At 45.8% G+C, this 18,247-nt stretch overlaps 1 protein-coding gene across 4 annotated transcripts in view; it reads left to right on the top strand.

Annotated features, from left to right (window-relative positions):
* The first annotated feature begins 657 nt into the window (after positions 1–657).
* The window catches only part of LOC111246647 (uncharacterized), a 46,598-nt gene continuing 29,008 nt past the window's right edge, over positions 658–18,247 (top strand). For 3 of the 4 annotated variants that reach the window (XR_015323292.1, XR_015323291.1, XM_022796573.2), the window contains exons 1-3: positions 658–2,381; positions 8,442–8,717; positions 9,602–9,734. Coding sequence is in view for 2 of the 4 variants with exons in the window: in XM_022796573.2 (XP_022652308.1) it covers positions 8,484–8,717; positions 9,602–9,734 (367 nt within the window). In the remaining 2 variants the exon portion in view is untranslated. Of the gene's footprint in view, positions 2,382–4,583; positions 5,569–8,441; positions 8,718–9,601; positions 9,735–18,247 lie in introns of those variants that run through there. The other variant, XM_022796574.2, reaches the window with a different exon arrangement.

Genomic DNA, 18,247 nt, shown 5'->3' with positions numbered 1-18,247 from the left:
ATGCCGGGCTGGCTACAGACGCGACGACACAGCGTCGAACCCTTTGATGGCATCGCTGATCCCTTAAGATAGACCAATATCCAGCAGGAGTAGACACAGCCCAACGTTAGAGAGATCGGGGAAAGATTGAAGGAAGGAAGTGCGAGCAAGCAACTCTTGCCAGGAGAATAAACCGCGCCGGTGATGGCGCTGCTGATGATGCTGAAGTCGATGCATCGAGAGGAAAAAAGCAGGCCCAGGAGCGCGACGGCAGCTACGGCTATTGCGGTTGTAGAAAAATCAGCAACGGCGGCCGCCGACGAATCGGACGAGCCAAAGCGCAACGCAGGTCCTGCTGTGAGTGAGCATACGTACAAGTAAGTTGCTAAACAAGCAAGCTTGACGCTGCCAATTATCGATGAGGTCCGAGGAGGACGCACGCATCAAGCAACGAACGAACCAATGAACGAATCGAGCTAAATGGCACGCTCGACCCTGCCAACTGAGAGAACTGCTTAGCGAGTGTTCTCCCTTCGCCCGCTATACATTCTTCCTTTAGCATCGAACAACCCTTTATTCCTCTTTCGGCCCAGTAGCGGCGACGGTGGCGGCCCGTTGCGACTGCTGCTGTCCGTTGTCTCTGCAGCAGCCCCAGCTTCTATCTCTTCGCGGAGCGGGATCGCCATAGGTACTGCGTTCGTAGCGGCAGCAGCAAAGACAACGGCAACAACAGTATAAGCACATCTGCAGCTGCTTCTTGTGCAGCGGCTGCCGTTTCTTTGCTGCTGCTGCTGCTGCTGCTGCTGCTGCTGCTGCTGCTGTTACTGTTGGTCGCACCGTACGCCAGCGACTCGCGCGCGATCCGCCCTCTCCCCGCTTCAGCTCTGCCCGACGTCTACGACGATGTTGTCCCGTGGACGAAGCGACGACGAAAGTGTGGATGAACCGATGCGGCTGCGTCCGCTGCAGGCATGCTGCATTGGAATCGAATGGAAGGAAAGGATGATGTTATTCTTAAACGGGCACTAATTCTTAGATCAACGACCATTGCCGTTGACACCGCTGTTGCTACTCCATCGTTGCTAGAACTAGCTCCGGCAACACAGCTGCAGCTGAGACCGCAGCCGTTGCGAGTGCCGCCGCCGCCGCCGCCGCCGCCGCAGTTGCTGCCTTGTGATCGTCGTTTCCTCGGCCGTGCTGCTGCTAGGACGCTTGGATCTCTCTCGCCGAACGGGTTGCCCAGTCCAGCTCGACTCGGCGATTCGGATTCGGTTGTTCGGGCGTTCGGCTGTTCGACTTGTCGTTCCCACTCGACTCGACAGCGGCAACGCTTGTTTTGTGTTCGGTTCTGTTGCATTACGGTGCTCTGCTCAGGACAACGAATCATCGCAACAAGACAGAAAGAAGCGGAGAACAAAGCCGAAAAAGGCTCACGTGAGCGATCCGAGGAGGACAGCCGGAGCTACACGCAGGAGGTTTTGAGACTAAGTACAGACCAGTTTGAACGAGGAGTGGGTGGTGTGTACCTATGACGAATTCCTGGAAAAGACGAAAAAGAAATATACAGCTTGCTCACCGTTCGTCATAGCTGGACTCGAATACAATCCACAACAGTGTGACGATACATGTCTGAGGGCCTTTAATGTCGGCTTTTGTAATCAACTCTGCCGTGGTTCGTAGTTTGAGATCGGGCTAGTTGTCGACACTTGGCAGGGCGGTCGGCTCATAAACTGCCCTCTTCTTTAATGCTGTGACTAGCGGGCTCAATAAGCTAATCGGCCAATACGCGACGTTTGGCGTGTGCGCACCTCGCCAATCTCGAACAGTTTGAAGCCGAACCCACGTAGGGAACGTTGAAGTAAGCTTCACAAAATCTAAATCAGTGGATTCTATATGTAGGCCGTGTTCGGGGCCAACTGGTCTCTGTCGTGTTCTTCTACAGTACGTTTCGATTCGCGCGCGTGAACGCGGGCACACACACGTGCGGTTAACTGGCAGGTAGTTGCAGCCCCACGTGGGGCTACAACAAACGCGAAAAAATCGCTAGGCTCCCGATCACGTGACTCACGCCAGCGGTAACAATATGTAAACTTCGATCTCGTAAAATTCGTTCATGGCAGGATCGCTTGGATATTTCTTGGTACCTTGCAATGATGATGTTTCATCGATAATTTGACGTACCGTTTAGTGCAATTACTGAATTTCAGTTACTTGAACGAAAAAAAAAAAGTGTGAATTAGTCAAACTTGTGATTACTCGAGCTTCTAGGTAATAACTATAGTGCTGATTTGGGTGAGGAACTTGGTATTCGCTATCGTGCAAGACGCAGTGGACTATAATGGAATAGAACAAATATGCTGTGCAGTCAGTATCGCTAGCGACTTGCCCGGTTGACGTATGACGTAAGTATTTTTCGTCACAGCCTCTTCACGTACAGAAACCATAGACAACTTTGAACGTTGAACCTCCCCATCGTATTTGACAACCGTTCGAACTTTTCTATCGATTTTAAATTTGGGCGTCCAAACTCTAAAGTGATCACGTTCACTATAGGTGAAAAACGAAAATCGTGCGTGACAACTGTAAATTACGTGAACAGTTTGAGTTCACGCAAGCCAGGTTTCCACTGCGTGCATGAGACAGATTTTCATACAGGCAATGGTGAAAACTGCACGATGGTAGAAGACGCTCTGACTCTGACATCACAAATGTATAGTTCGGGCTGTTCAGAAAAACACCAGTGTTACACAGAGCTTATGTAAACGTAAACGGCTACATCAAACTAGGAACGATAACGTTTAAAAGGAAACAGAGTCATGTTTTCCTCTAACTTCTTGGTTTTTTGATTTGGATGGTCTAACCTTTTGATTTAGTATGGTCGTACCATTTTTCCATACATTTAAATTTCAGAGATAAGCGCTTTGGAACCTTGTAGGCTGATCTAAAACTGAATGAAGAGGCAAGCCCTAACACTCACGCTAGTTCAGCAGTCAGCAAACACATATCTGAGCAAAAAATTCACTGCACCTTTAAGTCATGTGCATAGCGAACCGCAGATCCATTCGATGGGTACTGTTTTGTGAAATGGCCAACAGCATCCTATTGCTCTATCGGACAACCACCTTGCCCAATGCTGGTTGACAGCAGTGGCAGTTCTGCCGTGTTGAGACGAATTGACTAAGTACGCTTCTATTGAGCTCGGTTGTTTGCGAGTACATACACGTCTCAGTATTTGGTGTGCGCGTGTGACTCTGGCAATTGTTCCTTTTCCCAGTAAGCGCCAGCTCTCAGCAAGACCAGCCGGATGTCGTATGGCCTACTGAAGCTGTCACCTTAAGCAAAGAAAACCCCTTGTAGTAAGACTCAATTGACGCAATGATCGATTTCGTATCAGACCGAATCCCTGCGGAACAGTACTTGTTAAGGTTTTTGACGGATTCCACTCCATATCAAAATAGATTATAAAGCAAAAGGGCCTTATACAGTATATCGGTTATACGTCTTGTGTATCGAATTCAGCCGAACGGCTTTGTTTATAGCAGAAGTGGTGCTTACCAACAGAGCTACGAAGTTCCTCCAGCGAAGGAGAATAGAAGAAATGCGCTAGCGCTATAAAGGACGACGCTAACTATTCCTATGGCTACACTTTATGCTCTGCACTCCTTGCGTATCGACGTCAAATGAATACTATGATCTTTTCGGCTTTGATCATTTGCGCGTTAGCCTCATCATCAGCATAGGCACCACGTGCCTGATGCGTTGTATATGCGCTACCTGGTTGACTTTGCGGCAGTACGAAATTTCCAACCCAGAACTGCGCTACAATATTTAACATAGAACTAATGAAAACCTAACCGACTTCGATCGGTCCACAAATAACGGCACAGTAATATCCAACCGTGTATGACTCATCTGCAACGTGTCCGCATTTTTTGTCTTCAGCTCCTTTCTCACTTCAGTCTTAGGCATATATTGATCGTGCGCATACGTTATAGCTTTTTAATATACAAATGAACAATGCAGGACACGGGTCGCAGCAGTGGCTGTACATAGATCTACTTCGGAAGCTCAGACTTTCAAGCCTTCTTAAATGAATGTCCTGCTTCTATACTTGCTAGGCTTTACATTGACTTCAGAATTAGATAATGAAAAGCGTAAAGCCGGACGAACCTACCCAGATGGGTAGGTTACCTGGGTTGCATTTTACACAAATATGACACTGGCCAAACTAGTGCTTAAGGGAAACAAATAGCGACAACCTTTCTGCTTATTGAAAAATTTGCTTCCGTTATACATTCACGATGCGGAAAACACTTATGCACTGGGTTAAAAAGTTTTGAAGTTAAGTCCGTGTTTAAGTTGTCTCCGCAAAATGATTATATTGTTGCTTGAGCATTATGCAATCATTAAACTTTATCCCACTGAAAATCGGAATATATGTATATATATAAAAGTAGATGTCAACGACTGCGTCCACGAGAAATAACAAATCCCAGTCAGTCATATTAAAACTATTTATTTTATAGTGATAATTCGGTAATGTTAATTCGCTTGATACAATCGTTTGCGTACTTTTACGGCGCAAAGCCATTGATATAGACCCGTTACGTAGCGCGTACGACTTTAAGCAGTCATCACGAAAAACACTGCTTCGAAATAATTACTGAGAGCTGTATGCGAGGGGAGCTATTTCCAGTAAACTGTTACATAAAGATAATGGCTATTCCACCCAGGCCATTAACGTTATATCACGTAACACATTTTCGGCGACCTCGATAGAACCAGCCACTTCTTCAGTTCCGATTTGTCCATACCATATCGGTACCTTTAAAGTGAAACTACTATAAGCGGGACTAAAAGTTGTGCGACGATATAGAAACGGTCGGTAACAGTTAACGCAGGTTGAACTGTAGGCCACTTGTTATATCCGAATGAGTCGAGATGTTCTGCCTGTTGCAAGCTGGCCACGTGACGTAAGCTTGCCTTCGAATTAGCAGTCACAGCAACTAAAAAAAGCGTGAGGACAATCTATCGGCATAAAAAATCAGGGCTCGCGTGTGTGACAACAAGCAATGTTAATATGAATAGGCAAAGGGAATGGACAATAAAATTTGCAGAGCAAATAGAGACATGATTGTCCGGAGCGTTCGGCTTCAGACCCGCAAATGAATGGCTGTCTGTACCGTTAGGTAAGCCCAAGCAAGTGATACGACTACGCCTTAGTAACTACTTCCTTTCATCGATACGTATACTCGTAAACTTGACTTGCTGAGACAAACAACGGTATACATAGGGCATTTGCCCTAAGGTTGACTCTTCTCCTTCGATGTCGGCAGATTTCATCTGTTACTAGAAAGAAATAAGCTAAACGCCAAATGGAATCACGTAAAATGCAATCACTTAAGTCTATCTCGATGTGTGTATGCACTCGCACTTAGGCGCACGTGCGGACCTTGAGAAGTTTAACAATTAGAAAATCAGCTGGTCAACCATACTATGAAAATGGGAAAGCATTTTCCCTGCGTCCCGTTGGTCTGCTTCGTAAAACTACGATTCCTACATTCGTCTGGTGGCCAAACGAAGATTCAAGTAAGTGTATCAATATTTGTATGACTTGTGTGGGGGGGGGGGGGGGGGGTATCTATAGCGTTTGCTCGCCGAACTTGAATTTTGCGATGCTGGCAGCCTTGTGTGGGATTGTTGGCAACTTGGCAAAGCAGAGTATTCCATTATCGATTATATGAAATTTGTACCCATATTTAGCAAGATGGCCACACTTTTAGACGGCTGCATTTATATAATGACTGAAAAGACTACTCCGGTTCAAGTTCCTCGATCGATCTATACTACGTTAGATGTATGATGAAACAAATAAAAGAAAAAAAACTATTTTGCTCTTCAAGTAACAAATAGTTGCAGATAGTGATATGCGGGGGGGAGTAAAGGCGTGTATTGAATATACACGGATGCATGGCATTTTTAATTGTGCCAATATATTGTCTTAGCAAATTACTCAACGACAGAGTGTAGATATGAAAATGAATGGTGCATATGCAGAACGAAAGCCTTATGTGCCTATATGCAATAGTAAGTTGCTCCGTAAAAAAAACTTGTCAACTTTTACCTTTGACTAGTAAAGCCACAAAGGATGAAAGGACGCAAGGCAAATCCCAAAGGGCTTCAGATCTGTTCATTACAACCGTTCGAGGTAGAGGAATTGGCCACGGTAGTTTTGACAGTAAACCACAGCAAGGTAAAGCCTTAGAACGTGAAATCGACACATTTTTCAAGCGAAAACAATACTCGTTCAGCGAAGTCAATTCTGCCGATCGCCAAACGGTAATCTCCATCTCGATCGCTGACGTTACCTTGAAGCTGTTCATGCGTAATCATAACAAAAAAAAAAAAAAGCCTCAATATAGCTTAGTCGTGACTAGAGGTTCGACTAATAGTCAGCGTTTCTTAAGCAATGAAGCTTTTATCTTTTTTTTTTACAGTCTAGCTGATTGACCCGAGAGCAGAATGTATACGGTTAGTGAGGTGGGCCTATTGCTTTGATAAACTATGATTCCACTATGCGCAAATAACACCATGCAGACCACTAGGAAACGGACAAACTGATCCCCACTGTATTCGAAGACTGATACAGAAATTGTGTCTTATCAGTCGTTTTCCCGAAAACACTTGGTGTCTTTTCAAATCTCGCGGTCCTATATTAACACACCGAACGAACTTCGTAAGCCCTTTGCTGACTAATTCGATCGTAATAACACATCATGAGTTAATGAGCAAAATTAGTTAGAAAGAAAGCCATTAACTACCACTCTTAGTGGGCCGTTGTTTCGTGACACAAAAATATCTATGACTTTAATTAGTCGAACGTGTTCGCTAGTTCATGGATGAGTGCCTACGATGATTCTGGTGGTACTGAACTTAATTTAGTAGAAATGATCAATATGTGGGGCAAAAATGGGTTTGAAATTTTCCAGCATTGTAGCCATATCGCAAATTCATCTGTAGCTGCACCGAGAATCGGACTCATTTCCTGCTCGATAATCCGCTGGTCCTTGCCCTTACATTCAACAAGCGCTTTTGCTGACTAAATGGGTCAAACATTAGTGCGGATGATTTTAAGGGTGACGACAGATACAAGCAAAACCGATTTGACAGACGGAAACTGAAACATGAGCAGATATAAAACGGGAAGTTTGTTTTTAGCGTGATAAATACGCCTCTTGTTGATCGTCTACAAGAACATATTAAAGGAACAGAGTTGTTCTTTTTTTTTTTTTTTTTTTTTCATTGAGGCTTTGCTTCGATAGGTAAGTGCAGGGACGCATTGGGGGTCATACCCAGCGGGGCGCTCGTAAGGGTATGTTCGCTATGAACATTCATCGTTGAACAAGAATTTTTGAAAGTGACACTTCCACTGCACGTTTCTATCGGTATACAATTTCTGTATCGCACTCTTGCTCCATATGTTATACATGCACGACAGGTTTCGCCCAGATTTGAACCGGTACAACACCCAACTGATATTGCCAAGAGAATCAAATTTAGATTGTTTCGGAACGAACTCGTTCGTTGTAGGGAAATCGAAACAAGTATAGAGCAGGTTCACTTAAAAGCCGGATGTACATAAATCAGCATTTTCTAGCTTGAACAGTTTAGCTTGAACATCTGTGACCAATTGATGCCAGATGACTAAATTGGTTATTCTTATTGCTTAACCCTATAATTATGCACCTATTTAATATATGTATCTTATACTTACGTCAAGCGATTTTCCTTGTACACAATAGACTGATAGATAACCGACGTCGATATATTAAAGGTAAAACGACAGTCTTTTTTCCTGCTACGAGCACGCTTAGATGTTCGTTAGTGACATTGGGTATTATACTTTTAATCAAGGATACCAGAAACATTCTGTTTGCGTTTTCATCTCCTTAAATCGAAAAAAAAATGTTCGAAAAGACCTCGTACAAATAGGGGCCACCCGTCTAGTCTGACGGTGTTATTCGGCTAGTGATGGACAAACGCCTGATTTTTTTTTACCGAGAATTGTTTTTAAAAAATGTACACTACTAAACACGTTAAGCGGTGCTTTGCGGAAAATACCACATATACATAGCTGTTCGAATGGTGACAACTTTGTTCCGATTTCCTAACCACCAGTGTTTATTCTATAAATATATAAAACAAGCAATGTAGCAATGATAGCAAAATATAGCTATTTTCACAAGCATGAAAACCGTGACATTAATTAATAATAGGGTAATGGCATAACATCACCTAGGCAGTATGACACGAAAGTTTGTAATAAGCGCCATTTTCAAGTGCGTGTTACTGTTGAATTCACTCCGTTAACGTGTCCGAAAGCGTACTCTTTTCATGGCAGTACTATAACCCAATTGGCTGACAATCTGTATATTCGCCCATGCCATCTACCTCTATTACAGGGTAACCTTAACGCCAGTTGAGTGTCGATAAACACAATCACGATGATGGAACTGGCAGGCGCTACAGACCTCAGTATGGGCTCCTCGCCGAGACAAACTCCTGGACATCCTGGCCACACGTACCGAACTATAGACTCCGAGACAGCCCACGAACAAAAAACTCGATTGCCTAACTGGACCGAGGAGGAGAAAAACGTGCTCATTCAGGAAGTTCGTAGAAGAGCCGCAGTCCTCACTACACCTCGAGCCAAAGGAATGTCGCACCTCAAAGAAAAGGTAAAAATCCTGCATTAATAATAATAATAATAATAATCATAACTGCTTTCTCGCACAAAAATCCGGATGCTGCGTAATTTCCACGAGCTAGTTGCGACCTGAGTTTGTTAACAGCGTTTAGAATCTTCTACGGCTATTTAATACATAATTTCAGATACGTAATGGACGTACGTAATGGACGTATGTCCTTTTCCGACACTGGATTACTGAACTTGCTGATAATGGATACGTTTAAGAGTATTCCAAGAATCATATAATATGATTATCAAATACAATCATATAGTTCAGCGATGAAGCGATTGCTCATCTACGGAAAATCTTTCGGATAATTTCGATTCTCAAATCCACTGAGGGCACTTTTACGCTGCGTATCTATACTGGTACTGCCACGGCCTGGTTCGACGCATTCGCATGAAATTTGCCATACTGAAAGAATCGGTTGTGTATCGTTGAAATTGAATGAACGATTGATATTCCTCTGTGTCGAGGAACAATCTAGTGATCTATTCCTACATAGGATGACGGCATGCTGAAGTAAACCCATCCTCTTCAATGAACATACATAGTTTTTCTTCTGCGCGAAATCGGTCAACGCAGGACGATACTAGAGCTAGAATTACGTTAAGAATAAAGATGCTTAGCTTTCCAGAACATACATACAAGATATTGACTTTGCATCTAACTAACTGGGTACGCTAACTTTATCCGAACGGTTCTCCAGTAGTTAGTACTTTAGATCTTCGATAATTCGTTAAATGAAGCTTTTATAAAATGTGGATGGCCCTTTACGTAAGCAAAAGCTGAAAGGGCCAGCAGATGATCACAACTGAGTCGGTCGCATTGCTATACACACACTCTTACGAAATGGCTGTCTGTGTTTGCAGGCGTGGGAAGAGATTACAGCAGCGGTCAACGCGGTTCAAGCTCCGGGTAGTCAACTGCGGAACGCACAAACCTGTCGTAAAAAGTGGGAAAATCTTAAATTATATGCGAAGAAAGCGCAGAAGGAAGGTAGAAGTAAGTACGCTACTGTCTCTAACAATAGTCCTTTTTCTGAATCGATGTTAGCACTTAACGAAACAATAAACCCGAATGTCAAATAATGATACGTATAAAAATACAATTATAGTTCGCTCAGAAATTCATACAGTCATCCTGTACGGAGTACCTCACTCGAAACAAGCTCTGCATTGAATGAAATACGGGTTAAAAATAGTGAGCTGCAAAATCCATTCAATATGCGTCATTTTACCCGTTAGTCCGTCCACAAGAAACCAATCGAACCAGCGTGTCTATCGTTATTCCCTCCTGGTTTAATGGAAACCAATCGTCAGTGCAGCAGGTACACTCTTGCCTTTTTGCTGACCATCCATGACTAACTAGTTTCTTCTTTTCGCCATTACTGTTCTTCCTGAAGATATTTTATAGTTAACCAGCACAACCAAGCGAATTAGTCATGTTCAACAATCGAACGGGCGACAGCGCGCTGGATAAATGATTTAGACAAACAGCTAAAGCATTTCTATGACGTTACAATTCAAATGGACTCAAGCTGTCCGTGGAATGAATATATCCGGTTTTTTCGAGCGCAATATGCAGTGTCCTCCTCGGCTGAATTAATCGTGGCAGAAAGCAGCGGCAGAAACCGCAACTGAGTACTGCCGGGCGCCGCTGCCCTGGATTCAACGGCAGTTTCTGACGCATGCCCCTTTCATTTGTCGCGCATCGAACGCACGTCGCACTTAAGCGTCGTTGAAGCCGAGAACACAGCCAGCAACAGAAACATCGGCAGCCAAGCGGTGAATGATGACGCCATTCTGATTCTGCCACCCTGACTAAGCTGTTACTTCCGAACTGCTGGTGCTGCTGGCACCCCATTCTCTGCCATTGTATTATTTAGCATGCTTGCAGAAACTTCCATGTCGCTGTCCAGTGCAGTCCTGCCGCCGCCGCCGCTGTTGCCATCGCCTTAATTGAGTAGTGTCATGTCGTGTCGGATGCCTCCGTCTAGACGCTGTGGTATATGAGTGTTTATCCTTGTCCTGGAGATAATGCAGCCGATCAGAGAACTCCCTGTTTTATTTGGAAGGCAAGCGCGACATGATCGCGTCTCATGACGCACCTTACCCACATACCTGCGCTGTGGCCGTTGTTGTTTCAAGCGTTTTTCCAAAGATTGTGCCTACACCTCCTCTAGCAATGAAGTTCTTCGTTGTCCGCTAGGTGCGCTGATAGACACATACATGCATTCTCCCTCTCATAATAACAACAGCCACGGCGGCAACTGTTGCAGCAGCTGCCATAACCGTAACGGGGTCTAAAACCGCGCTGAACACGTAATCGCATATACACGTAGAGTTGAATAGACTCGAAATGAGACACGTACGATACCGATTGCATCGCCACCGTAATGGTGTCAGAGAGCGAAATACGTTCCCGTCTGCGTGGTCTGCCCACTGTATGTAAGCGTGAATGGGCGAACGGCATCCTCTTCTTCGAATGGTACGCCGTCCACGCGGAACTGCATCATTTCTCCGCTACTTTATTGCTATCGCCATTGCGTTACTGTCAGACAAGCAAGCTCGACATCATACGGACACATAAAGCGAAAACGACGAATTACACTCGAAAAAAGAATCTATGCTGACACTGCTAATGCGAGTGACACGGCTAGAATATCATGACAAAGCGTTGTTAATATAAACAGGGAGCAGGCGATCGGGAGTACAGACCGATGACCAGATGAGCCGGCGGGGGAAAATTCTGTGACAGAGTATTCCGTTAGGGTCGCTGCAGCGATTGAACGAACGAACGAACGAGCGAGCGAGCGAGCGAGCGACAGGACAAACAGAACACGTAAGAAGATTGACGGAAAACAAATCGGGGTTGGGTCGCTGCTGTCTAAGAGGACAGATGCTGAGCAGAAAAAGCTAGCATCACCAGCTGCAGTCACGGCAGCCTAAGAGAACGCAGCGACAGCGTAGCGTCAGCACTGAGGCTGCAAATAGCCGGTGAACGAATGGGTGAGTGAATAGTTGAAATGTTCGCCCGCCGGCATCGCGACGCGTTGGCGCTTCTTACCGTTGCTGCCGGACGCGCGAGTTAGCGGGCAGCTGAGTGACGAAGCGATGACTGATCGAGCACAGATTAGTGCACGAACATTACTCTTTGTTCTTCAAGATTAAGCTGGCCATTGCTGTTGCTGCTGCTGTTGGTGAAAGGAGAGACGACGAAACCCGTTGCGGCAACGGCCGAAGCAACGCTAGCCGCGGAGTCGATGACGAAGTCAATATCTCTAAAGTGCCGTAGTCGTTCAAGCCCAGCGCGAATGTAAAGCCTACACGCACTAAAAGTAGAAACAAAGCAACAAAAGCGACGAGTCAGCCAGCAGCAAACAGCTAGAAAAAGCTAGCAGCTTTTTTCGTTTTGTCCTTCTTTCCGCTGGCTGGTCTTCGTCGTAACTGCGGTCGCTACTTGTATATGTTCATTTTTGATGCCGCTACGCTGCTGCTATCGAAGCTGCTGTTGGTGTTTCTGATAATTTCTGCTATCGATAGGCGATTGCGGCGGCAGCGGCGGCAATAATAACGCCATCAGAGCCGCAAAGGAGCTGATCGAAGCGACGGACTAAGACGGCAGCACCGGCAACACAAACTAAAGGGTGACGATGAAACCAACATGAAGCAGACGCTGCGTCGGCGCTGCTGAAGTCGTTGCTGCAAAAGGAACTAAAGCAAAATGTTCAGGTGGTGAACGAGTAGCAAGAGGAAAATAAAAGAACATCAACAATAACGACGACGACGGCGACGACGACGACGGCGGCGGCGGCGGCGACGAACGACAAAATGAAAACGCAGAAGAAGGGTTTAGATCAGTCAGCGCCATATCTTTTAAGCAGCAGCGGCGGCAGTGTATTTGATTCGCGCGGTGAATTTGAAGAGATTCAGAACGCTGGGAAACAAAAAGGAGATGTTGGAGAGGGGAACAAGACAGACATCAGCGCAATCTATTGGCCATCGCATGTCACCTATTGCCTGTGAGAACTGAGAATTGGTCACGAAAGATTTTAGCGACAATGGCGACCGACGGGGGATGAACGATGACTGTAACGGCTGACCAATGTGGCGGTAAAAATAGCGTGAATGGTTAATGCGGCCAGTGTACTAGCTCATACGGTCGGCAAGGTCTGACTGAATCAAGTCAATCCGACGTATTTAAGCCCAACTAGCCCAGCCCAATTCACATTGATTGAAGGAATAATATAACGTAACTTTTCGGGAGCAGGATAATATTGAAAAACTGATGGGCTGGTGTAAATAGATAAAACTGTATTATTTTGCTGGCAATCTCCAACCGAAACGGGTCCGTGATTTTGGGTTGTTCGGGCCATTTGTACAAACTGCGTCTGGCTGAATAGAATTGAGCTGAGCTAACATATTAGAACGACTCACTACAGGGCGTCCAATATGTATAAACGAGCATGACCCGTGTGGAAGCTGCGACCGGTGGCATTAGCACCAAAAGGAAAGTTTGTCTCTCTGAACTGTGGAAAATAGAATTGACGTTTGGAAATGGCTAAAATTGATTGGCAGGATAAGGACCGACGGGCATAGGGCTAATACCATCATATTATGCCTACAGTACTGATGTACGTTTATTACGAAAACATTATCCTTTTTTCGACCGTTGAAATCCGCGTCATTCCGTCTCTCTTCGAAATTATCTTACGATGATAAAAAACCGTAAAACTACAAAGACGCTACAACAAATTCAAAACCGTTCGTTGCACCTTCAGTCACAATCGGCCCATTTCCAGGCGTCTTATTATTATTGTTGTTGAAGACAGTCTCATCTGCCGAAAGGTGTGGGCAAAGCCTTTCTCTGTGTTTCAGACTTGGGCACAGTGCACTCGCGTGCTGGTCGTCGGCCTGAAGGTTATCAACATTAGAGCTAAAGATGCGCCTATGCGCATAGCGTTCGCAGTCTCGTTACATGCATTGACGTTACATATCAGAAGCAAAAGGTGGGCACGAGATGGAGGCGGTAATGAGGGGTCCACCGCCAGAATATAAGCCTCTGTTTCGTTTGTGTATGGGCGCGATAGAACAACGAATGGTACGTCAATAACGAAATAAAACAGCGCCGAATGAGCTAGTCTATAAAACCTCGCTTACAAGATTGAACACAGAGCCACGAAAATGCATGCGGGTATTGGTGCGCGTGCTGTGCCAGTGTAAATACGACCGGAAGTCAGCAGAAAAAAGAGGCGATTTTGATACGACTAGCCTTATCGCCTTAGCAATAAGCGCATGACCATATTCATAAAATAGACTTTTGATAAAGGAGCACAAAGGTTATGACTACACAACAGTTGTTTTACTAGGATGAAAACAGCAAACTGCATAAAATGGGAACGACACCCGTTGACAATAATACAAATGAACGAACTATCTCGTTTCCTGTATAGTCGCATAGCTGAATGATCGAGCTGGCTGGAGTATCTTAAAGTTTCTCATTAGCTGAATCACTCTCGGCTGACTGCGTGATAATTTTGCCCCTGATCTGTGTCAGTTAGATTTTTCTGGTTGTTGGATAAACAACCCGAGAGTATCTGCGTTTTGCCACCATCGGCAGCTGACCTATTTGAAGTTGGCTTCTAGGCTACATTATGTTTTTCTGCATTGAGAGTTCCTACTCTCAATCACTTTAGGTATTCGTGTGCCGCATACTCATTGTATAAAATCACCTTACACACTATATTACTAAAGAATAGAAGAAGCGGAAGGAAAAAAGGGTCCTAACCTTTCATGGAGTATATCCGAATTTTACAAGAAAAAGGTGAAGGGGGCGTCTTGGCCGGCTTCGCTTGGAAGTTCGTTCGTTGCTTGTTCGCCCCGTTCGTCCTATCCGTCTATTACCTTCAGCGTACCTGTATTCTATATATACGTAAAATATGTGTTTGGGTGTGAGTAGTAGGACTTTCCGGATCCTTCCGAACCCTTTCGAGGTTGTTCGACTTGATTACTCGCATCTTCTTCGTTGAGAAAACTGAGCAAGAACACCACCAGAATTGAAAGGGTCGGAGAACCGCTGCGCCGAAAGAAACAGACTCCTTAACTTTGAAATCGATGCCATCGCCATCGTGCAATAAATGGACAACTATCGTGGTTTTTAATAGCAATCACTCAGGCATGTCCTAGACAGTGGAATTAATTTTGTGGAATAGAAGAGCCGGGACCAGTCGACTTCCATCAGCTACTCGTGGCATCGCTAGTAGCCGCAGCAGCAGCGTCGACATCAGCAAAATCATCAGAATCGCCAGAATCATCATCGCCATGATCATCATTAACCGCAACGCAACAAGAACCGCTGCTATCGGGAACAACAGGCACTTTGGGTCCGACTGAAGAAGCCGTAAGAAACCGCGTTACTACAACAAACAACGACCATTGCCACAGCTGCAGGAGCCGCTGCAGTCGCCAGCGAACAACGGTGCAGCCGGCAATAGCGGCTGACGCCATCCTCCCCTTGAGGAAGCCTTTACATTGTTTCCTTTTACCGTAGTAGCAGCAGGAACGGCCACAACGCCACCGCCATCGACGACAACAACGGCGATTGACTGCAAACTAGCCGATACGACTCGTAGTCGCTTCGTTCCGATCGACGATGCGAGAAAGTCTATCTTTAGCTTTTCTATAGATCAAAAGAGGCACCAACTTTTTGATGCAGGCACCGCCGCTAACACGAGGACTCGCCATAGTTTGAGAGATTTTTCAATATGTTACTGCTTTAGATATATGTATATGTGTGTACATCTGTGCACTAGAAGTGCGTCAGCTATTATTGTTAACAGCTATTATTGTTAGTAGGCCATTATCGAGTAGCAATCAAGAGCTTAACAGTCAACATACTTACATACACTTCAACTATTACATATATGTATATCTAAATATACACGATATATAATATACGTATACAAACGTGGCCCATTTCGACCGCTGTTGCGGCGTTACCATTACGACGCGACTCTTTTCATTCAACAACAACAACAACGGCAACAACAGTTCGTTAGTTAACGCTGGCTAATGCAAACGAATATGGCTAGCGGCACATCAGGCCAGACCGACCACGATGCAACTTCAGCTAGGGTACTTTTTTTCCTATAGTGCTAGCTGCCTTTGGTTTTTCCACCGCATGCCTCTTCGATACTCCAAAAAGATGAATGTGCTAGCTATGTATGCGACCGTGTGTGTACACTTGCTGGTAACACGACATGATCGGTCGACCGACCGACCGACCGACCGACCGAATCAGGCTGAGTAGAAGTCGCCAGTGAGTCTAGCTCCGAACTGTCGGATTGGCATCGTCTACTTTTTGCTAGCAGCGAACGTACAAGCATACATGCATATAGTGTGTAATAGATAGATTTGCAGCTCTTCCAGCTGATGACGATGGCTTTGCTGATGGCTGTTCTGATATTAAAAACCCAGTTGCGGCCGACCGCTTCATCAGCGTTACTTGTGTTAGTTCGATCTTTACGTTGTCGTACGTATATATATATACACACACACACGTATGTTTATATATACGAATGTCTCTGTATGTGCTTGCGCATCTTCTTTTTCTGCGGCTGGTTATATTTATTGTAGCACTGCTAGCGGCGTGCGGCCTCTTAGGCATCTCTTAGGACGCGCAAGTCCACCAGTGACGTCCTGGACCGACGGACGAAAGGCTGAAGGGCCGGTAGTACAAAACTTTTCCATTTTGTCGCTCCGTTATCGTCTGATGACTGCTCAGACGACGACAACGACAACAACAATGACAACGACGACGGTAACAAGCAGCGTAACGGCAGCCGCACTGCTTCGTATTCGACAAAAGTTTATCGAAGGATGAGGAGCAGTGCATTTTTTCGCTTTGGGTCCTCTCTTGTTGGTTTTCTTCCCGTTGTTTAAACTAGCTTCATCAACTATATAACAGCTTTGTGCGGACGTAGACCGCAGCAATGCTGGACTGACGCTAGTGCACCTATTTCATCTGCCACGCCATTGCCGCCGCAACAATACATCAGCGGTCTGAAGTTCTATACTATCATACTAGGACTACTACTGTCAAAATCGCGCAGGCACTCCCATCCACTAATTAGTTGGTACTTAGTCAATGGCCGTCTGCTGGTTGAGACCAGACTGTCTGGTCTGTTTCAGCATTGTCGCGTACGGATTGCACAACTGCTTTTGGGCATCGGGAACAAATGTTTTGCGTTTCGGTACACGAGCCTTGAGCATTAGTCCCGAGGACTGGCCTTTTGCGGCACTAAACGAGGTGTATCTGTCTACGTCCGTACATGAACCTAGACGAGCACGCGCTCTGCAGGTAGACACGTTACCCCCGCGCTACAATGGGGACCGGACACCGAGATTAGCCAGAACAGCAAGATCCACAATAGAGAGCTAACAAAGCCGGGGGAAAGAGGCGACAGAAGGAGAAAGGGGCACAAGGAGAGGTGAGCAGTCGTAGAGCCGGGAACAAAAAACAGAAAAGCAAGCAAACAAACTGCGTCCATAAAAGATAAGCAGATCGAATATACTACGGTATATGGAGCTCGCCGGCGGCCAGACCGGCGAAGAGTGACGCCAAAGAGATTGCCGATGGGATGAATAGCTGCACTGCTTAACTGCAGCACCCGCCTGCCTGCGCCGAATCTTTGTGTTCGTGGTGCGGCAATGGAATCCGCTCGTGCGGCAAGAATTAATCCCGAAGATAGTCGCCTTCAACAACAACAACAGGGCCGTTTTTACCGAGCATAGAGTGGAATCGCGCCACATTAGTAGAAGAGAGCAGACAAATGCCTATGAACCGGTTGTTGCTGATTCTGGGCGCGCGGGCGCTGCGACGGCGGCTGCTGATGATGATGCGAGCGTAGCCGATACTGCCCCTTTGCTTGTAGCAGTGAAGGTGACGCTGGTTCGATGGCTACCGCGGCTTGTATGCTGGCTCACCTTCTTTCAGAGTCTTCTTCCTTTTAGTAAGACTCTTTCAATTGTCAGCCTTTTCCTTCCTTCAGGACTTTTCAAATGTGAAAGGCCAGAGCCTACGTGCTTCGTACGATAGTGCTTGCGGCGGCCGCCGCTGTTGCCGCGGCTGCAATCTGACCAGCGCTCTCCACTCGGTAAGTGGCACCTGAATAAGCCAATGCTCCGGTGAAATCAGAGAAGTCGGGGGCAATAACAGCCGCGGCAGTGGCCCGGCCACGACAACAACAAACTGGAACCGATTCTGAAGAGTACGTATGAAATTTCCGTCGAAATCTGAGCAGTTTTATAAGCATGAGGGCTGCTATTGCTGAAGCTGTTCCTCAGTCGTTATTGTCATCGTCATCGAAGTGTGCGCTTTTCCTTTAGTTGTACGGAACGGAACGGAGCGCGAGCTCAGTGGCGGTCGACAGATGCCAGCCATCGCAGCTCCGGTGGTGGCAGCTCCGATGGAAAAGTCATCAACCCCTTCGTTACGATGCATCCGCGTCGTCAAGC

This window comes from Varroa destructor, unplaced genomic scaffold (genome assembly GCF_002443255.2).
Source record: "Varroa destructor unplaced genomic scaffold, Vdes_3.0 BEIS01000003.1, whole genome shotgun sequence".
Taxonomy (NCBI): Eukaryota; Metazoa; Arthropoda; class Arachnida; order Mesostigmata; family Varroidae; genus Varroa; species Varroa destructor.
This window is presented reverse-complemented; position numbering and strand designations above follow the sequence as displayed.